The sequence below is a fragment of the Xiphophorus maculatus genome, chromosome 1 (genome assembly GCF_002775205.1).
Source record: "Xiphophorus maculatus strain JP 163 A chromosome 1, X_maculatus-5.0-male, whole genome shotgun sequence".
In the NCBI taxonomy this organism is placed as follows: Eukaryota; Metazoa; Chordata; class Actinopteri; order Cyprinodontiformes; family Poeciliidae; genus Xiphophorus; species Xiphophorus maculatus.
In genome coordinates, this window is record NC_036443.1 from 5,760,622 (window position 1) to 5,783,282 (window position 22,661).

At 40.1% G+C, this 22,661-nt stretch overlaps 1 protein-coding gene across 2 annotated transcripts; it reads left to right on the forward strand.

Moving 5' to 3' along the window:
* Nucleotides 1–16: 16 nt before the first annotated feature.
* Nucleotides 17–18,150, forward strand: LOC102237232 (putative Polycomb group protein ASXL1). 2 transcript variants are annotated; one of them, XM_023332364.1, is made up of 12 exons: nucleotides 17–332; nucleotides 4,507–4,589; nucleotides 5,066–5,068; nucleotides 6,044–6,161; nucleotides 6,458–6,659; nucleotides 9,612–9,772; nucleotides 10,334–10,418; nucleotides 11,424–11,590; nucleotides 13,079–13,175; nucleotides 13,806–13,911; nucleotides 14,096–15,053; nucleotides 15,158–18,150. In XM_023332364.1, exons 1-12 carry the CDS (start codon nucleotides 276–278, stop codon nucleotides 17,732–17,734), a joined length of 4,614 nt encoding a protein of 1,537 aa, XP_023188132.1. In that variant the 5' UTR covers nucleotides 17–275; the 3' UTR covers nucleotides 17,735–18,150. The 2 variants fall into 2 exon arrangements, with proteins under 2 accessions (XP_023188132.1, XP_023188134.1); XM_023332366.1 differs by having other exon boundaries at nucleotides 9,654–9,772.
* Nucleotides 18,151–22,661: the final 4,511 nt, after the last annotated feature.

The following is a 22,661-nucleotide window of genomic DNA, read 5'->3' on the forward strand; positions in this document are numbered from 1 at the left end:
GTTTTGTTGCATTCCTGCGGAGGATTTGACCTCTGAACTTAGCTTGTCCTGCAACAGTACGGCTGCTAGCACTGTAACTCTGCCTCGACAGGAAGATGTGTTTGTAGTGTTGGTTTAAACTCGGCAGCAGACACACCAGCAACCACCGCACAATAGCGTTGCCTCGCGTCGAAAAGAGCATATTCTTCGATTATACTTAGCCGCTGCTGCACAGTTCAGTCGCGATTGCTTTTAGGTTGCTTAGTAGCCACCCAGCAGAGTCGAGCGCTAAAGAAATGAAGGACAAGCAAAAGAGAAAGAAGGAGCGGACCTGGGCTGAAGCAGCTCGAATGGTAAGAAATGAGACTTCATTTGCATGTAAACCGTGGATGTTTTAGAAGAGAAACGATCTTAATCCAGACACGTTGCTGCCTGTGGATATTCCACTCACGACCACAGCCTAGCTTCTGGTGTTTAGTTAGCCAGCTATTAGCAGCTAGCAGCTTAATCATATTAATGCGAGAATTAATCTAGCCAACAAATACTTTGTGTTTAGCATGAACGCGACTCCACTTTTACGATTGTTGTTTGCGTGAAACGTGTCTTGTGTAATGTATTAAAATGCGACGTAGCGAAACCCCTAAAGCTTGGTAACAAAATAGCCGCTTCTTACTCAGGTCTTTGTTTGCTAGGCAGCTAGTTAGCTAGCTGGTTAGCTAGTAGCTCGACGCGTTTGAGCATCTGAACAGCCTCAATGCGCAAATGTAGCACAAACTGGCACACAACGCGACTCAAATACCAAAGTAATTTGTATGTAACACATATTTAGAGGTGGATGTGAAGCAAAACAATTTTTTGGGAATAACATTTTGAAGGCAAAGCTATTTTACCATTATCAAGGTTAACGTCTTCAAGTGTCTTGAGAATTGACTCTTGCTGGTAATAATGCACCACAGCTGGATTCAATGTAACCTTGGTTTAAAGCAACACCCAATTAAAAAACAGCAAAGCAGTTTGCAGGAGGTGCATCAATGGTTGTAATTGAAGTTTTTCAGTTGCCAGAGACATAAGTACAAACACAGTAGATTTGTGGTCAGGTTAAGGCCTGTCTTAGTTTAGTCTATCTGCAAAATTAATATTGCTATTGGCTGGGTTTTATTTAAAGTAACAGACACCACACATGCTCCTGTAGACATTGTTTTCTAAATAGTGACATGTTTTCAAATACATGGATAAATACAAGTCTTCACTTTATGGTCTTCAAATTATTCTGTGATTACAAATAGGGGTGCAGTTTTCTGGCCTATTGCCAATGACCAATCTTTAAAAAGTCCAACATGCTGATTATGATTTTGGCTGTTGCCAATTTGTTTTGTTGGAAACGTCCTAAATGGTAGCAACCAATTTGCTAACAGTGGGGTGACTACTGCTAACTGCAAAATGTGCAGACATGACCTGGTGGTGATCAAATTGATCAAAATTTTATTGATCAATCAATCAAATTTTATTTGTATAGCACATTTCAGCAGCAAGGCATTTCAAAGTGCTTTACATCATATCAAACACAAAGCAACATAGAATCAACAATCAAAAAACGACATTAATTCAGGTTCCATCAATAAATTTGTAATTGATTACGTTTCAGATACAATCCTAAACAGGTGGGTTTTTAGTTGAGTTTGCATCCATAAAAGATTTACCTGTTACACTCCTACTGTGTTATATGGAACAAAATACCTGTTGCTATTTTTATTCCCACTCACGCTCACAATCACACAGTTTAAAACGATGTAAACAGCGTTTTAATGGGCTTCTGGCACAAGGCTCCGTACACCTCTTTCACAGAATTTCGAGCAGGGACTCCGCCATCCCTCACGGATTTTTGTGCAATTCTATGGTACCTGTTAGTGTCTAGAATTTACAGGGTTTGTGTTACGCGCAGTGACTTTCAGTCACTCGGCGTTTTTCTTCCGGCACTAGGCTCCGTACACCTCTCACAGAATTTCGCTCTGGGACTCCGTTGTCCCTCATGGATTTTTGTGCAATTTCAACATAGAATCAACAATCAAAACATGACATTAAGTCAAGTTCCATCATTAAATTTGTAATTGATTACGTTTCAAATACAATCCTAAACAGGTGGGTTTTTAGTGGAGATTTAAAGGAAGTCAGTGTTTCAGCTGTTTTACAGTTTTCTGGAAGTTTGTTCCAAACTTGTGGTGCATAGATGCTGAATGCTGCTTCTCCTCGTTCAACCCTTATGGATCGGGCACATTGCCACCGATACCCGATCTAAAAGGTTTTTGTGCAGATATTGATATCATATTGGTACATCTCTAACCCCAAGCCAAGCGCAGCCCCTCACCTGGCAACCCAAGTGGAGCTCCACCCACATCATTACAAGAGATGCAGTCTGTTCTGCCGTGGATTTATGCTGCAAAATGGCTGACGAAATAGGAAAATGTTTTGTTTTCACCTGCAATATAGAGCATTTGTCTATGCATTTTTTCCCACTCACAGAGAATAGAGTTGCGTGGCTTCATTTTATTTTGCTTGTAATGTTCCTGCGATATTACCATAGAAAGTTGTAGTTTGCGCAGTTCGGTTTAGGAAGGAGTTCTTTGGAAACTACATGGCAGGATTTGCCAAAATACTTAGACTGAAGGAAATTTCTGTCCCTACTGTCCATACCAAGTCTCCAAATTATGGTGTTGTAAGCACATAATAATATCTTGTGTTGTGTTTTGTATTGTTGTTCGGCATGTGCAGCACAAGTGATGCTGCTCTCGCCCAGTTCAATGCATTAACTTTAAACCTAGCTTAGTCTGTCTTTTCTGTCACTTTCAGAGGGCAGCGTAAAGTGAATAGGAAAGCTTGGCTATCCCAATAACAGCTTATTGACTCTTTGTATATCAAATTATTTGTTTAATTAAGGTGCATTATTAAAAAATTAAATCCTCCAGAATTAATCTGGGATTTAAAATAAACATACAGTGAAAAAATGCATCCCATAAGTACAAAATAAGACCCAAGATAGATTCAAAGTACATCCATTTGTATCACTAATGTATAACTTGTCGTGTTCTCCGTTAGTGAGGCGTGCAGTTCTGGTCAGATGGAGAGGTGCTACTCCCTCTCGCATGCAGTGGTCGGTTATATGACCTTATGTCATGCTTGAAACTGGAGATAATACACTGGGGGAAGATCCTGTAGTTCTTGTTACACGGCTCCCAAGGAAGAGCTGGCTTTTTCGGCTCCGAAACATCTCAATTTATTATCTGCAGACCCATATTTTAGCTTGACTTGGCTAGAAGAGTTTTGCTCGTATTTTTTTTGCGACAGTAGGCAGACAGGAAGGAGGGTGAGGAGAGGGTGAAGACATGTGGCAAAGGTCGCCGGGACCGGGAGTCGAACCCGCGACGTCCGCGTCGAGGACTAAGGCCTCCAAACGTGGGGCGTGCTAACGCCCTGCGCCACCACAGCACGCCCCACTAGATATGTCTTGCATGATAAATCAATTAGCATTTTGTGTGCCCTATATTAGAAGCCTTATACTTGCTTAATTTTATATGTTTGTTCTGTCAGAAAAGCAGGATTTAAAAAAAAAAATTTGTATATTATTTAAATCAAACTTTACATTTTTATCACAAAAGCGAAAGAAAAAAAAACACTGGAAGCAAGTCTAATGAACAGATCCATAATTCACAATTATTATATAATTAAACTGCAACCAGATGCTGCACTCTTCTCCTCACCACTGTTGTCTGGTCCACTTATTATGGTATGGTCCCATATCCTCACACATGATTGGCCACAAGGCCACCTTGCTAATCAAAACAAAGCTCTGCCCTGAGCCGAGTCACAGAGCGAGAGCTGAGCAGCAAAGGGGGAAAAAATGCGGAGCAGTCTATCTTGAAATCCCGAATCGAAATATTCCCGACCGACCTGTTACTACTGTGTAATATGTGTGCATCCTGAAGTACTAACTAGTTCGTTTTAAGGTGTTCATCATTATGTCAGTACTTCTCTGGATGGACATGTTGATCTATTTGCTATACTGAACAATAAAGAGATAGAAGGATTTGTCTGCTCATCAAAACACCTGCTTCTGACCTATGCTTAAGGTTCATTTTGTATGTATTTTTGTTTATCTATATGTGAAATCAGGGATCCTCGATGCCAATGCCTGATGTCCTGTGATTTTAGCTGTGTTCTTGCTCCAACACAGCTGATTCAAGTGCCTTAATTAGCCCCTCAGCATGTTATCAAGTTCTACCGAAACCTGCCGACTACCCATTTGTTTGAGTCAAATGTGCTAAAACATGGAAGCCTCTAATACATGCAAGTGACTGGCCCTTAGGGATGATTTTGGACAGCCTTGTGTTACATCATTCAATGAGGTCTGATAGAAATGTCTTTCGGAGTGTTGCTCTGGCCGGTACACAGTTTAGATTTTTTTTATGTGAAGCTTTAATTCTCCAAGTTTTGTTGGCTCAGTTTGTGTTCTTCAAAAAATGTATCTTCCAGGTCCTGGAGAACTTCTCTGACGCACCCATGACTCCCAAACAAATCCTCCATGTCATCCAGACCAAGGGGCTGAAGGAAATGAGGTCAGACACAAACGCACAGGGTCTCAGTTTTGCTGGATGGAATAACTTCAGACTTTACTAAGTGCTTTCAGACTTCAATTGTCTAGTCTCCTTTAAGTGAGCAGGTGTCAAATCAAGGCTCTTGGTTTTCTTGGAAGGTAAACATTGTGCACTTAGCTTATAGTGGCAAAGCAAATATAGGTCACTGCTTCATTAATTGCAAGTCATTTCTAAGACATAATTGCCATGGTGGATCTTTAAACCACATATTCATCTATGTGAATATATAATAAAGTCATCTAATTGAACAATTGAGCGAACTCGAATATCATGCTCAAACATAATATTTCAGATTTATTTGACTTAGGACAGGAATTTTATAATACCAGCTGTTCAGCTTTTTTGCAACACATGCATAGGTGAAATTTTTGTGTTGTTAATAACTGACTTTCTTTCTGTCTCCATGAACTTCTTCGATTGCTGCCAACTATAAACAGAAGGTACGTTCATAGTTTTCAAGTAAATGTTGAAATTGGAGCAGTTTTTTCCCCCTCTTGCTACATATAACATTTTCTTTTTCCCTTCTGTTGTTTTACCCACCCAAGAATTTATTTAAAGTGCAACTTGTTGACCAAGTATAAAAGCCACATTTAGGTGGCATTTTAACAACATAAGAGTTTTACTTTTTGGTTCATACACCATTATAAAACTCAAGTATTTCTTTATATAAAAGTTTCTCTTGCAGAACACAATCATGTTTAGTCCAAGACAACATAACTAAGTTAGAAGTGCTAATATTTCAGCTACAAACATCGTTTTTGTGTCAGAATTTTGGAGAAAAAAAATAAAATAAAATAAACTGGGACAGACCAAATGCACATTTGGTAAAAACTATAAGGATTAGAGGCCTTATTTAGAAAGCTTGCGTACGCACAAAACGGGGCCTGAAACTTGCAAATGCCACTTTCCATGCAAAAATTCTGATTTATTAAACAGTAACAAAGTGTTATGTCCCACCACTGCTGCTCTTGAATAGCTTTCCTATTTGTAATAAGTTTCTTTAGGACATCAGTCATGTAAACTAGTGTGATTTCTATCACTAAATACATACTAAGTGGAGAAAATAGTAAAACTATCAACGCTGAACGTTGTCTTGATAAATGACGAATGATGCGATAAATGCCCACCTCCAATTTAAAGCTGTTGCACAGTTGTTCACCCTCAAAAAGAGGATTCTTTAGGCACTAAAGCCAAAGGAAAATACATTATGTGTTCATCCAAAAAGTGTATATTGCACTATGTCATTTATTACCCAAAACCAAACAAGATTTATCAAGCAAAATGTGGAATAGTTTTAAATGAGCTTTTTACATTTCAAAAGGACTTGACATATTATGATAAGACAATGGTGGAAACATAAATGTACTCTACCATCTGTGGAACGTCTAAAAGTTGATTTGTGTGTGTGGCTGCAGTGGCACCGCTCCTCTGGCCTGCCTGGTCACCATGCTGCACTCTCAAGTGAGGGGAGACCGGGTCAAGAACAGCATTTTCTTCAAGCTTCCTGGACGAATGAGCTTGTTCACTCTCAAGGTACTTTATTCTGAAATTGTTTTACCTGCTTAAGTTAAAATAACATGGAATTACAACTATTTTCATATGAAGTAACTCTAACAACCTAACATAGAAGTAATGCATTGGTTTACCGTCTGCCGCAGGTAGCTAGTTTTAGCTTACAGTCTTGATCACAAATCGGCAATTTAACCACTAGCATGTGACCAGTAGCTAAAGCTCTTTTACTTGTCCCAAAAGCCCTTTTAAAGTTAAGTTTTGTATCACTTGTTTTTGCTACAGCACTACCTCACTTTTGTGCCATTTGTTTTCTGTAGAAAAATGCCCTCCAGTGGACAAAACCAACTTCAGAGTCGGAGGTTCCACCAGAGCCAGTGGGAAATGTTGCGCATCCAACTTCAAGCTGCAGTACCTCAGTGGCGGGATCTGCTGTTGCCCTTGTCGACTCCAGTGAAACCATTGAACAGGAGAGCTGTGACTCCTCAGAAGCGATTGTAGCAGCCATCATGGACAATGATGGTAACTCAATAATACACACATCATTCATTCATGTTTTTGTATTGAATCTTCAAAAGTCTTTAACTTTTTCATACACCTTAAAACATATGCAGAGCATCTATATTTTCCATAATTGATCTTCAGTTTAATTTACTTAGTTTTGAAGTGAGGATATTTTAACTTATCAGAACTAGTTCAATGGAAAGATTTCATGACAGGTAGTCAAATGTATTGCTAAAAACTGCCTTTTTTTTTTTTTTTTTAGCAATAACTCTGCTAAAACATATTTGTGGGATGCAATTCTGTGTTATCTAATAACATATTAGTGCTCGGTAAATATTACCTATAAATTCAATAAGTAAAACCTACCTATTCATTAGTGACAGGCCATAGTACCTCAGCCCTTCAGTGGGGATTTACCGATTTAATATACCATAACGACGTTGTAATTATCCAAACCACCAACCAATGCTACACAAAAACGTCAATACAATGAGGCCTAGGATTACAGAGGTCCTGTTCAGCCCTGGTATTAACATCAATATTAAGTGAATGAATTTCAATGCAAAGTTTCCCCCAGAAATCTTGCTAAATCCGGTGGTCGGGGTGCCAGAGCGGTCCACCACCAGCCTGCTGTGTTTTTGTATAAAATTATTTTTAAGTTGACAGGAAATGTAAAAATGTTGGTGGGTAATTATATGTTACTGGAAGACATTGCCAACGATGCTTAAACACACAACTATGGTCTTAAAAATGGCAAAAAAACCAAAACCTATTAAAATAAATATAAATTTAAATCCCAATTAAGTAATCAGCCAGTGGATCTTAAAACACTATGTAATGTTTAGAGGCGACACTACAGGCTCAGTTCATTTGTGCCTAGCGCAGTGAACTAAGCAGCTGCTTCAGGCCCCACAGGCCTTCAGGAATTTTAACTGATCTAGAATTTGAACATTGTTTATTACGAATGACGATGGCGTTAAATTTGATGAGGAGATGAATAACAAGATTTTAATGATGGCACACAATTTAAATGTAAGATTTTAAGAGATGGCAAGTTTGCTTCGTAAAAGTGCATAGAACAGTCTTTATAGTTAGACTGTTTTGTGATTATAGGTACAATCTGATGCTGCGAGTTTAATCTTTGTGTTTGAACTCTGTTTGTTCACAAACGTTCTTGTTTGTAGCAGTATAAGTATTTATAATAATAGTAATTATATATATTATTTAAAAGGTGCTTTCAGGGAACATAAGGTAACCTCACAAAAATAAAATACATTTTAAAGAAAGAAAAAAATCCAAATAACAAAAAGAAAATAAAGAGATCCTGCAAATGCCTGTTTGAACAGTAGAGCGTTTTTAAAGATGATTTACAGCCGGGATTTAAAGATGGAGTCATTTGAGTTGGTAAAATGGACGTTTATTATAAGTAGTGGTATCATGTGCATAAGTTGTACCTTTAAAGAGTAGAGATGCTTTCTGTCCAGAAAGGCGCATTCACAAATCTGGCGGCTCAGCTGAAGGGTGACTGCAGCTGGACCGGTACCGGTACCGCACGGCTCCTTCTATAAGTTCTGCTCAGAGCTCCAGGATGATCAGCCTGGATTAATCTAAACACTAATAAACCATCATCAACATTTCCCAACAGATCAATATGATCAATCGCTCCCTCTGAATCCTTCCATTGGCGATGTTCTCCATCAGAGCCAAAGCGCTCCACAGTTAGCGGCTCACCTTTTTGCAGCTACTTAAATATGTGTGATTGCATACACACCTCCATCACCTTAAAAATAATCAAACCTGTTTGGAGTTAATTTGCTGACATCCAAACATGTTATATATTTTTTTGTGAGAATGAAATTACCCCATAAATGCATTTTGCAGAGAACACTGCGTTTCATCTTTATGAGACAAAAATTGAGGAAATATATTTTTTACATTCTAGTGAGGTTTTCGCATCCTTTTATTTTTGCTTTCTTCATTTTGTGTGTGTTGTGTGTATTTATCTGAGGATAAATGCGGTTTAGTTTTATTGTTGAAACAATTAGATATTCAAACCATAAAAAAACCCTAAAACATCGGGTTCGATGCTTCTTGGTCTAGATAGCAGCGAATGTAGTCGGATTTTAATGTATTTAGGTGAGTTTTGACGCTTTGTAGTTTGATGTTGTCCACAGAAAAAGTTTGCGTGTCTGCTGCACATTTTCACGCCAGCGAAAAAGTGTGCGTATATTTACGCACACTTTGACGCAAAGTAAATTTTTATACATGCCAACTTGTGCGTAAAATATGGCGCCGCACATTTTTGGCCGCACAGATGCTTTATACTTGAGGCCCCGGGACATTTTGCAACTGGCCCTAGTAACGTCTTTTTTTTGGTGAAATGTAACCACGTCTCGGATATTTTCCAAAGCAAAAATACAGAGCATGTGCAATATCGTCACGCAAACGTGTCACACGTAATGGAACCGATGAGTGGGATTGTTAAGCAAGCAGGTTAACTATTCCCAGGAACTGAACAACTGGGTTCTCTTCAAGAACCGTTTCTTGATTCCCATTCCTAAATCGACCCTTTCTCATATCTATTGAGGAAAAAATATTTTTGCAATATATATCGCCATTGTTTTATAACCCAGCTCTAGCCATAACATACTGTCTGTTAAGAATAAAGTAACACTTTTTTATATTACAGCCAACATTGACAGTCTTTCCAAATCCCACAAACTCACAAGTATGAATATTCCAATGGTTGCAGTCAACACTGTCCAAATAATATCACTTGTGAGTCAAACTTGGGGAAGTGGAACAGACCCACCCACTGGTATGTTTGTTCCTTTTAAACCGCTAACTTCACCAGAATTGGCACAGGTTTGGTGCTGTCACTTGGCCATTTTCTTTGTTGTTTAGAAACTATCATAAATATTGTGTCAAATAATACCTGCTTAATTTAATATTATTTTTCCTGGGTTATAGCATCAGTGGATGAGAATTCATCCAGTGCCTCCTGCTCCACAGAGCTGCAGACTCCCACCACCCACCCTCAGACACGTCTGAGCAGGGCAACAGGACAGCAGGGACGCACGGATCCTCAGCAAAGCCAACACGCTCAGACTAGACTGAGCCGTTCAAGACAGGTGAGCACTCTGCACAAAGACATCAAATGTAATTTAGTTTCAGACTACACTCTCCTAAAGACTACTTATGTTTTTTTGACTTCTCAGCCAGTAAAATGTTTGTGACCTGTTACAGTAACATGACATTTTGTTGGAATGGCTTTCCATGCAACACAGATATATTCTGCCTGTTTGTGGTCCCGTCCCTTTACTTTGGTGTTGCTGTATGTAGATCATGAGGATCTGTGTTTAAGTGAAGTATCTTCAAGGTAGGATGTTGCTTCTAAGGATTGCTCCATAGCACAACAGCCCTTATTCTCAGTGGCACCATAACCTTTGCTGTAATATTTGGAGTGAACTTTGTAATTGAACATTTTCTTAGTTGAGGAAACTTATAGCATTACTAGCTTAGTGGGGTTGAGGTTTAAGTTGTCGTTTTACTTTCACATCCAAATCATAGTTTTTGCAGCTTGGAGCTGGAAAATCTGCAAACATGTTTTTGGTTAAATTGCTCATTTGCCTAATGTGTGTGCACAAAGGATAGAAGTTCTGACATCTTCTGTTTTTCCCTACTTTCTACAGTCAGGAAGACAAAGGAAGAAGGCCGTCATGATGCCCCGTGTTGTCCTCACTCCACTTAAAGTCAACGGAGAACATGTGTCCACAGGTAAACATGTGAAAAGCGTAAACTGTGTAATGAAATTCTGTTTTGGCTTGCTGCTTTTCACATACTAAATTAAACATTACTTAAACTGAATTTTGAAATATAGAGAATGTATTACAGATTGCCCGAGTCAGAATACGGGGCCGAATAGGACATATTTCTCAAATTATCATTATTTTTCAAAAAATATTGTCACAGTTGTGGTCAATGACTTTGCTCTTCTGTAACTTGTGCCGTGTTTTTTTTTTTTTTTTTTTTTTTTACTGAAAATATTTTAGCAATAGAAAAATGGCAACAAAGCAAAATCCAACTCATCCAATCCATTTAAAAATCTGATGCATATTTTAAAAAAAAATAAAAATTCATTCATCTAGTGTATTGCTGATTAAATACTTTGAAATTAAATAAAAACAACAGTAGTTGTTGACATTTGTGCTGCAGACTGCAGCCCTACTATTCACGACAGAAAGCCATTCAAAAGAATCGCGTGGCGGGCCAAGAAGGACTGAGGGTTTTCATTGGATTAACCCAATGTCCTTCAAGAAAATCAACCAATGGGCCGTTGCAGCCGGTAAAAACTATTTTTGTTACATTTTTTGGCTAAAGTGTGCGTTAACCCACTCGGCATTGTCCAGTACACCAGATGGGAAGTCGATCTCTGGACAGGAGTACAAACTAAACAGTTTTTTGTGTTTTTTTTTCTGTTCAAGTTGCAAACCCTCCAAGATGGCTGGTGGTGTTCAAAATCACACACCACTTCACACATTTATCCACATTTCGCCAGTGGCACCCAAAGTGGAAATTTGCTAAAAGATTCATACCATTTTGAGTAAGACGGTCGCATAACAAAATACTTCCTGTGTGGACTGTACAGAGAATTTGTGCTGATTCTATTGAACTGGACCAGTTTGTCTTGTAAAGTATAAGGATGTCATTTGTTTGCATTTGGACTCTGTTGAATGTCTTCCAAGTTGAACTCAGTCCTTTTTCTTTTTTTTTATGTCTTAGGTCCCATGAAAAAGAGTCGTGGAGGTGTAGACATAGACTTTGAAACGCCTGGTTCCATCCTGGTCAACACCAACATTAGAGCCCTCATCAATGTGCGGACCTTTTCAGCTTTTCCCTCGCATTCACAGCAGCAGCTACTGCAGCTGTTGCCTGAGGTGGATCGACAAGTAGGTTACTGTGTTTTTGTTCGTTTCGTGTGGAGTTTTCTCTGACAAAAAGAAGATCTCTCTCTGTCCTTTTTCCAAGATTTAGTAAAAAGGTGAAAATTACAGCAAGCTATGAGGACCAAAATGAAGACTACTGCACACCCAGCATCTTCCAGTCACAGGAGGCTTTATGTATTCACAAGCTAGATACCGGTCTCATTGATGGGCCATAACTGGGTTACGGTTAGACACCACTGGTAAATGAGGAGACTACTTACTAGCATCGGCATTGGAGAAGCTACTGATATGCCTAGGATGGTCACTCATTGGATCACCTACTCCCTCTGCTGTATGAATTCTACATGTGTTAAGACCTGGCTCACTGAGCCATCAGAAAAGACAGGGAGACATGGACTTCAAAAATAACCAAACTATTGAGGAAAAACAAGAACAAACAAAGGAAATGGGCAGGCACCTGGCATAACTGTACAGGGTTTCCCCCAGTGTATTATAAGCCTGGTGGCCTACCAGGCTTTACCTAACCAAACCCCCCCCCCAATTCACGCTCACTTCGTACTCAGCATCATGTTGGTTTTATTTTATTATTATTTTCCTGGTTACATTTTGCATCAAACCATATCAAATGTTTTGTCCACTTAGTCAGCCGGAGATCAGAAAATCTTGACCCGTAAAGCTCAGGCAACCAAAACAACTTCTGTGGTCCTTATTAAAAACTGAACAGACACCAAACGGAAGAGCTACTAAAGCCAAATGAATTAAATTTCCAGTTTGTCCAGAGATGTGCAGCGGATGTAGCTCGTCATACAGGGCCGGGGCCTTGAGCAGAATTTGATTTAGGGGCCCCTTTTCCTGCTAAGGACATCAACACCACTAACAGTATTTCAACGTGGATTAAGTAAATTTTGGGAGAAGGGAGTAGTTTAATTTTCCAACCTAGAGCTCAATCTCAAAGATTAAACTCACGGCATCAGATTGTAGCTATGGTAACAAAACAATCTGTGAAGATTGTTCCTTGAACTTTTACAAAGTAAATTTGCCAGCTCCTTAAAATCTTAAATTTAAGGATAAAACAATTTAAAATTTTTGAATTTGTCTATGCTGAAACCATAAAATCAAATTTAGCAGTATTGATAATCTCAATAAACAAATGTTACATTTGTATATCTGTGGTCTGTGTTAAAATATTAGTATTTATGAGGCATGAATACACATTGTTTAACTTCAACTTGCACACCGTCACAGCACAACTATTTTAGACCTTATACCAATGCAACATACAGTATTTTATTTACTGAGGCAAGAAAGATTTTGAATTAAAAACTTGACGATTTTCAATTATTTTAGATAAATTAAGTAGATTGACATGCAGCAAATACATTCTTAGTATTCCATTTTACTGTTATTTCATTTTAAGCATTTCTGTAAGTGTCTTGGTCAGACAAAAAAGTCAGCATTGATTGACTTTTCTTTCTCTCTTTCTGCTTTTAGATTGGGCCTGATGGTATGACCCGCCTCAGTACTTCAGCTCTTAACAATGAGTTCTTCACCCATGCCTCTCAGAGTTGGAAAGAGAGGCTTGCTGAAGGTAACTTAATTACTTACAAACAATTCAGGCTCCGCTAGTAACATTTTATGACACCTGAATTTACAGTTGATGTTAAAGGCAGACACAAATTTTAAAAAGATGTTTATCAATTCCAGCTTTACGCCCTGTAAAGCTTCAATTGAGTCACTGGAAGCAACATTGAGGTCAATAGAAGTTTGAAAAGTAGGAAATGTTCATTATGGTGGCTCCGACTGACCTGTTTTTGTCAAGAATGACATACTGTTTTGAGACTTGTAGCGTACAGTATTGCATTAATTTTCCTATTGGAAATTAAGAATTTTTAAAATCGCACGAAAGAAAGACAGCACTAAGGAGCCAAATATCTAGTTAAAATATCTAGTGGTTCAATTGCTAATTTTAGGATCACAATTCGATTCAGAAGCATCAGATGACATTTGTTAATTGGAACTATATAAATAAACTGAATTGAATTTTTCTTTTTGTTTGAAATGCTTGAAACACTTTCATTCTTTCAAAGTAATTTTTGATTTAACAATAAAAGGCAGGTAGGGCAAGACTTTGCAAGAAAATATGCCCAATTTCCATTAGAGTTTCAATACGTTTAAACACCTTTAAATGTGTTTGATTTTTAAAAAAAATTTTTTTTAGGTGAATTCACCCATGAAATGCAAGTCCGTTTCCGACAGGAAAAGGAGAAAGAGAAAAAAGTAGAGGCTTGGAAAGAGAAATTTTTTGAAGAGTACCATGGGCAAAAGTAAGATCATATTCATTTTATTGAAATACGGATTTGTGTTTTGCATAAGTTTACAATTTAATTTGTGTTTATCGTACTTGTATAGCATACAGAAGTGATGCATGTTTTTAACATCACTGACATTTGCTCATATATTGGTCATATAAATCCACAATTTGCTAAAACTCACCTTGTCCACCTTTAGGTCTGGCTTAACACGAGACGAGTCTCTAAAGCTCATGAGTGAAGCTAGTGAAGTTGCAGGAACTGTGCTGGAAAGTGATGCTGACGTCGTCTCAGCTGGTGTCCCGAAAAGGCGCAGTGTGGGTCGGCGAAGGAGAGACGGCAGGATGAGGAGACGCACACGGGCTGACTTGCGTCGTAGGGCCCGCCGGACCCTTTGCAAGACAGGTCCAGCTCTGCAATCAAAAGACACTAGTGATGACACTGCTGCTGTTTTGGACATAGCAGCAGTGTCCATTGACTCTCCTATATCAAACAACACAGTTGTTCAAGGAGAGGTAGTTCTCCATGTTGACTGTGGTGTGGAGCTCCCACTTGAGAGTACTTTGACAGAGCCTAAGGCCTCTCCTGCTCCAGAGCCAATGACATTGGCAGTTCCTACTCCTCTTCCAAGTCCTAGTCCTAGCACAGCATCCACCAGTGCAAACGAAGAGACTGAAATTACTCCCTCTTCGCTCCCCGAGGAAGCTGCACCTGTTCTAGCTTCCACCACCTCGCCATCTTCCTCATCCAGTTCTTCCTCTTCACCTGCCTCCTCACCTGCCTCATCGCCCTCTTCTTCTGAACAACAGGGAGCTTTTACCACAGGTCTGGATTCTTCATCCTCTTCAGGATCTTCCAGTGCCACTGTTCCTGCTGATCCCTTGGATGATACAGCCTCTGTGGTCACCTCTGTCACAGGAGGGACCGTCACTAGCAGCCGTGAGAGCAGTCCGTCAGCTAGTCCCGCTACCACCCCCATGCTCATTACTCAACTTAAGGAACAGAAGAGAAGGCAAGATGAGGTTGAGGCTTTCTGCAGCTTTCCCGAAAAAAGGGCACGTCTTAATGACCGTCGGTCCTTTCGTACCACAATTGACAGTGTCTGTTCAGAGAAGCCATTGCCGACAACCGAAGAACCCAAGGTGCCACCTATCCGGGTAAGACTTGGTTGCAAAGCTAAGAAATATTTTATGTACAAAAGTACAAAATCCTTAAAATTATCTAGGGAAATACTGATTTGCTGTTTTGTCTGTTGTACTAGATTCAACTGTCCAGAATCAAACCTCCCTGGGTCAAAGGGCACCCCACCTACCAGATCTGCCCCAGAATTGTGCCCCAGACCGAATGCTCGCGGAGGTCGGGCACGGGTGGCGCGCGGACCCTTGCCGACATCAAGGCCCGCGCTCAGCAAGCCCGTGCCCAACGCGAGGCTGCTGTTGCGGCCTCTAGCGAGGGGCCAGGGGCGGCCAGTGTCCGGCTGTGGTCTTCTACTGGGTTATCGGATAGCAGCAGCGAACGAAGAACAAGAGAGCATCCAGGACCAATCGAGCCCGGAGGAGGAGGAGGAGGAGGAGGAGGAAGAGGAGATGGTGAGATTGAAGAGCAGGAATTTTCTTCAGAACCTAATTCGTCTGGAACACAACTACAGCTTCTCGATGTAGAAGCTGCATCCCACTCATCTCCTTCATTGTCAAATACATCAGCTTCCATGTCACCACAAGTTGCAAGTCCTCATCAACACAGACCAGGCATGGCAGCAAAGGTTCAAGTGGATATAGGGGAAACGTCAGCCAAACCCCTGAGATCCTGTAATGAGTTAACAGATGGGGATTTTACAGTTCCCCCAGAGCCTGACTCTAAGTCGGTGTCATCAGCCACCAAATCAGCCAGAAACAGCCCAATACCTGAGTCTACTGCTCCCTTTTCAGAAGTGGCAGATCCAGGTTGTGTAAAACTTACCTTAACCCAAACTTCAATTCCAGATTCCTTTCCCAGGTTTGGGGCTCATGGTGTGGACGTTATTCAAACACTGGGGACCAAAGGACAAGAAAAGGGAAAGGAGGTTGGACTGGGTGGTGTTATCCATCACAGTTCACATCATTTGGACCCACGGGAAGAATTTTCTCATTTAGCCACATGGCCAAAAACAGTATCTTCTCCAAAACGTGCAGAGATCGTTGATGTTTTCAGACAGAAGGATGACGAAGAGGGCGTGCACAGTGATTCAACAGAAACTGCTTCAGACTGTGAAAATGAGACTCAGGAGGATGAGCAGCAGTACTCTGACCCCAACTGGAGCTCCCAGCTGAGCACCCAACGAAATGGCCAGTTGGTAATCTGTAGCCTTTCTTCTCAAAAGCAGCAGCCAGTGATTCAGGGCTACTTGTCTAGCCACAAAGGTCAGACTGTCATCCAGCCTTGCTTCCCCAAAGGTCTGCCTCAACTGCATGACAATCAGCCTCATTCCCAAGACCACCACTCTTTTAGTACTTGTTCACAAGGAAAAAAAGAAAACATTGCTTTAAAAGTGGAAATTGGAGAAGATTGTCAGAGCTCTAAAGAAACCTATACTGAAGGGGAATGTTGTGGATCTTTAAAGTCTCCTGTCACTCAGCCAAATGGCTTGGTGGCCTCCAAAAAACTGACAAGCTCGGCCAGGCCTGTGTCCTCTGTAGAAGCCAACAACCCTTTGGTCACACAGTTACTACAAGGCAGTCTGCCTCTTGAAAAGGTTTTACCATCACATTCTGCAAATAGGCTTGCTTTTAGCATATTACCTGGTCAACCAGCAAGACCACCAGAACCAAGGAACCTTGAAGCTGGCCATAGGTCTGCATTTTCTGCCCAGTGTCCTACTCCAGATTTAACTCATAACCTTCCGAAGTCACCCACAGACAGTCCAGTCTCATGTCTTACAGGTGCCCAAGATGCACCTCAGTACCAGCCCCAGCTAGTTGTTGGGGCTGTCCCCGTCATTACCTCTCTGCCCATTTCTTCAGCTTCTTTGTCATCCAAAGGCAAGTCAGAAGGTGTCTCTCTGGTTGCTCTAGAATCTAGAGTTATTAAAGAGTATTGTGGTCATCAACGTTCACAGAGGGACACTCCAGACAGGGTCCAACAATCTGATCAAATCATGTCCAACAACCCCTCTACTCCTGTGGAAACCTATCATGCTGAAGCAATGGCCAGTACTAAGTTTAACATTCAGCTTTCACAGTCTCAGCATCCCCACTCTCATCAGAGAAAGCTGTCTCCTGCACCTGGTGTAAAAAATGAAATTAATCCACGGCCTTCTTGCCAGGCCATCGCCAAGTCTGTGTCTACCGTACCTGGTGTGACTAAAAAGGAGCCAGGGAACTCCGCTGATGGGTATTTAACCGGAGGAGCAATGGAGGGACTTCTCAACATGGAGATGACATTGACAAGGATATCAAAGAAAGAGCACAGCAAAACCCCCTGCTCATCCAGTTCCGCTTCCCCTCTTTCTCCTTTACCTTCGTCTTCATCATCCTCCCTTCCCTTCCAAATATATGGAAAGTTGCCTAAACAAGGTGGAAGTGGTGGAGTAGTAAGCTACACGGCTAATGTGTCAATGATGGATAACGGTGGTTTCTCCCGCGGTATGGCTGATGGCGTACTCCAGCTGCGTCCCCGCCTGGCCTCCAGCCACGCTACACTCAGTATTCAAGCTTTTACAGACACTACAGCTGAAGAAGTAGCACTTAAGTGCTCATGTCGCCTCAAAGCCATGATCATGTGCCAAGGCTGTGGTGCTTTTTGCCATGATGATTGCATTGGACCTTCCAAACTCTGTGTTTCGTGCTTGGTGGTCAGATAGTGCGTTCTAGTCTCTGTGCACTGTGGAATTGCAGTCTGTAAAATACCAGCAGCATTATTGGGCAGCTTTGGAGTGTACAGAAGCCTAATGAGGCTAGAGAACACAGGGCAATCCAGACTGACAAAACATGTCTTGTAAAAAAAAAAAGTTTCTTTTGTTGTTGCAGATTTTGTGATGTTTTTTTTTATTTCTTCTTCTAGGTGTATTGATTTATGTTATTGTTGTTGTGAATCTGGGGCATGCCTAACTGTGTAAATCTCGCCATTTACCTCATTGTCTTGCTCCATTTTGCATCATTTGGAGGTCACTGTTTTTTTTTAATGTCTTATTTGCTCCGCAAATAGGAACTGACTGTATGTCCAAAGAAATATTTTTTTATCCATTAAAACAAGTAAATAAAATGTCACCTTATTTGACTCATGCTATAATTATCTGCAACTAGGCTCAGATTTAAATACAGTCGACATATGAAGGAATTATTGTTATTGGGAAGTGTTATGTTTTCCAGCCACATTGTATTATTTTATAGCGCTAAAGTGACTTGTTACTTTCTGTGTACAATATATCAAATATGACTTCAAAGACATTTGGCTTTGTAATTTAACACCTTTAAATTGGGCCTCTGTCTCTTTAAGAAAGTCCTGCTCTTTCCAGCGCTTTGGCTTCAGAAAGTTACAACTGCCAAGGTGGCGCTCGGTTTCACCAGGCGTTTTGCACACCTGCATGGTTGCCACAGGAGATTAAGGGATTTCTCAAACATGTATGGAAGAGTCAAAGCATCAAAAACACGTATGTTTTCTATAACATGGAATAAAAACCAATCTCATCAGTTTGATCTCTCTGGATTCAATCCAGTGCAGTGAAAATGTGCAGAAGTAAAGCCGTTAACGAAACACACGAGCTGATTTGAGAAGTAGCCCAGTAAAGCTCAAAAAAAGTCTATTTTAATACCCCTTTAGAAAATCTGAAAAAAAATCTTCAGCCCTATTCAGGGTAAAAGATATAACTTTGGCTATCAATAATATTTCTAAGATATATTTAAAAATGTACTGGTTGCTTATTGATCTCGTATAGTTCTTGTGAGAAATGGTACAGATTACATTCCAGGTAGAAGTTTTCGTAAATTTAGTCATCCAGAATAAACTGAAAATTACTCAATTATTGATTTCAAACTTTAAGGACACATTTATGTCATGTGAACTTTGTAGGTCAGATTTGTTCTTAAATTATGTCACTAATGAGGATTTAACCTTCGATTTGGACTAAAACTTGGCAAACTCTTCAGATGAGTCAACACAGCTGATTTTAGAAGAATTTTACATTAGAAGGGATGAAATATCGGCCTCATCTGAACATTTGGGTCGCAAATAGAAATCTTAAATACAAGTTTATTTACCTCAAAACTTTGGTGTGTGTCTATTGATATGTGCATGTTGTAATGATTGTAGCATTAAGAAAGGTAACAAACCGAAACTTAATCTGAATGGGAATGCAAAGATGTAAATATTTCCGTACTCTGACCCAGACAGAATAAATCAGAATACTGAAATATTCTGCCCTATGATCTGTGGAGTTTATCCAAAATGCAATGGCAAGAAGATGCAATAAAATATTAAACATTTAGTAAAATTTGATCAGAATGAACTTCTGTCATTGTACAGAAGCTCAACAAAATTTCATTTCAGTGCAGCCTGTTCCCTGATTGAATTGTTTGCCCATTTAGGAGTACAACTCTCTGACCGCCAAGGTTTACATCGGGTCCAGACTGTGACCCAATGTTTTGGAACGCACACACACTCTGAAAAGAAAAACAAGTTATGCAGAAATATTACACCTGAATTCAAATGTGATAGACTACAAAAAGAGACAAAGAGAACCAAAGAAACGGACTGCAAGTGAACAGCTGGAACAAACCAAACGTTTCACCCGTTGGAGTTGAGTTTAATTCCCTGGTTTGGATCTTGGTTGCATTGTGTTCTGCAAAAATCTTCCTCCATCTTTCAGCTAGACGGTTTTCCCAAATTGCTTACAGACAGACTGTGAAGTTGGAACTTAGTAACCTCACTAAATTCCAAAGAGATGCACCTTTGGCGCTATGAAAATATTCATTTCCAAGACGAAGCCGCAAACGGCAGTATCTTCGGCGCGACCTGAGCAGCTGCGGTGACAGAAAGGAGCGTGAAGAGGAGCTGGGTGACGGGACCCTGCGGAGGAGGAGCATGCACCTCCATGGTTGGGAGTAACTACATTTACTTGAGTGGCCTTTTTTTTTTAAAAGTACTTTTAGGAGTACTTTTACTACACTGTACTTTTTGCTCTTACTTGAGTAATTTTATTATAAAGTCTCGCTACTCTTGTGTAAAATTTCTGGATTCTCTACCCACTGAAGGAAAAACAAACATGTTTTAACCAAAAATTCACCAGACACAGAAACACGCCTGTAGTTTCTGTTAAAGTGTCATACATTTTATATGGAAAGAAACCGAGTTTGAAGTTCGAGGCACCATCAGGCAAATAGTTCAGATTTCTGGTCGGACTACAAATCTAAATTCTAGTGAAAATGCATCTTTTAACCAGTAATTTGATAAAGCATTTTTGAAGGCTAAGCGAGCTGTATGCCTCCATTTGTGATTTTTATAAAACAGTCAGAGAAGAACAGCCAGCCTTTTGTTATAAATAAAATAAATTTGTCTTCAAAAGTTACTGTGTGAGTATCGATAGCAAGTACCTAAACTGTATGCATACAGTTTAACCTTCCTCTGGTGTTAGCGGGTCATTTTGGACCCGTGTATTAAATCAGCCATAAAATACCCTAAAAACAATCTTTTATCATCCAATGTTCTTCTTAACTCTTGTTTAGCTGGTTGGGCTCCCTCATCCATGAAAAGATTGGTTTTAATATTTTTTTGTGGCCCCCTGGGCCTTTGTTTTAACAGCATACCCCTCGTTTTCAATGTCTAAAAAGTGGTCAAATGAACCTTAAGAGAAGAAGGCAACAAAATAATCAGTTAAAAAATTGTCACAAGTGATGTTGTGACCCTGCAGTCCAGTAGTCAAATCGAGGACTACACGTTTTCCTTGGTTTTTTTCAGGGATGCCGTTTGCAGATTTGCCTGTGTAAATCTGTAGGTTTCACGCATAGCTTGTTTTAGCATCACAGGCTGCCCAGATTTTTATGCCATATTTGCCTGGCTTGCTGGGCATGTATTGCCGGAACGGGCATTTTCCTCGGAAAGGGAGAAAACATTCATCCACTGTCACCTCTGGCCCTGGGTTGAACATCAGTGGAAGGAGTTGCACCCATCTCTCCCAAACATCCCTGATGGGAGCAAGCTTGTCAGATTTTGCTCTGGTGTCTCGATTGTCAAATCTGAGGACTCTTGAGATCATCTGAAAGGTCCGAAGAGACATTGTTGCCAGGAAAATATTTCTGCCCGTTGATGCATCCCAGAGACTCTCAGTTGCCTCATTGCTGGATCTGTAAACTCCAGCAAGGAGGAGAACACCAATGTAGGCATCCAGGTACGTCTCATCAGTGTCTTTCCACGTGTTGCCATGGACTTTTTTCCCCTCAAGGTTTGTCATGGCAATTATGACTTTTTTTAGTGACAATGGCAAAAAAAAAGATCAAAGCACGTCTTGATGTCACTTACTCTTGTCACAGCAAACCTCGTGACCCCAGGGGTCATTTTGATGATGTTTGCAGCAGCTGTCCTTCCATGCACATCAGGAGGAACTGTGCTCCAACGGATGTTGCCATGTTTGGATTGGAATGATTCAGCAGGAGCAGCTTCAGCACCAGTGACCTCCTCTTCAGACTGATCAGTTGTGTCTGTTTCTTCCAATTGGTACTCCACATCATCTTCGTTCTCAGAGGCCTGCTCATCTCCATCGCTAAAATCCTGTGTGTCCTCTGCCTCATTTGCAGCAAAGATGTGACCCAAAGCTTCATTTACAGTGAATCTTCTCCTCATTGTTGCATCCTGTGAATTGGAGATGTGTACTCTGCAAGTCACCACCTCTACACTCAAATGGCTTGACAAGCCTGGACATGTCTCCCTTTGTTTGTTCTCGCAAAAAGGCAAAGAGAAAAGCCCCTAAATGAAGCTCAAGTGGTTGGAGGAAGAGGCTGTTGTTTGATTGTGTGTTCATGATTTAATTTTTGGCATTTTTTATTGTGTTATATTCGAAAATTTTAACCGGGTCACAAATAACCCGAACACCACAAAAGTCATTTTTTTCACCAGAGTACTTTATAATTTAGTAAAAAAATAAATAAATTGATTTTACTTTGTTTAAATGGAAGTCCCTGACAAAGTCAAAAAGTTTCAACGCAAAAAACAAATGTATGAAGTACTTTTATGCATGCTAAAACTCAAAACGGGTCCGTAGGGACCCTAACACCATAGGAAGGATAAACCCAAAATCTAACAGGCATATTAACATGCTGGTCGATGTTATATGAAATAAAATGAAAACATGCATATATTTTTTTAAACCTGTTATCTACAACTGATTTACTCTCAGTAAACTGTATTTATTTAGACGTAGGAGCTAAAAGGTTATGGGGAAAAAATTACAGATTTTTTCAACTATCCTTAGCTTGTTGGTTCTGTAGCAATATAAAGATTTTTATGGGCAACAAATGAAATAAAAATACAATATTTTCTGAACCCAAATTAGTAAAAAAAAATTCCTATGACTTTCTATATAATTGTGTTTAGCCAAACATAAGACAATATCTGATAATAAAACATCTTCACAATAACTCTAAACCCCAGCTTGGACATTCAGCACGGTAAAGTTGCAAGCGATTCTTTAAAAGTTATCCGCAGCAAACTGCTGACCTGATGTGAAACATTTGCACTTCAGTACCTGACCCCAAATGGAATGATGGGATTTTGCTTCAGTGTTTGGCTGTTCAGTT

What these genes read in the sequence shown, in the direction of transcription:
- LOC102237232 (XM_023332364.1), top strand. Translation starts at nt 276, where the DNA reads ATGAAGGACAAGCAAAAGAGAAAGAAGGAGCGGACCTGGGCTGAAGCA. An exon ending in AGCCATCATGGACAATGATG is followed by an intron (nt 6,660 to 9,611) that starts GTAACTCAATAA and finishes CCTGGGTTATAG; the next exon opens with CATCAGTGGATGAGAATTCA. An exon ending in TGCCTGAGGTGGATCGACAA is followed by an intron (nt 11,591 to 13,078) that starts GTAGGTTACTGT and finishes TTCTGCTTTTAG; the next exon opens with ATTGGGCCTGATGGTATGAC.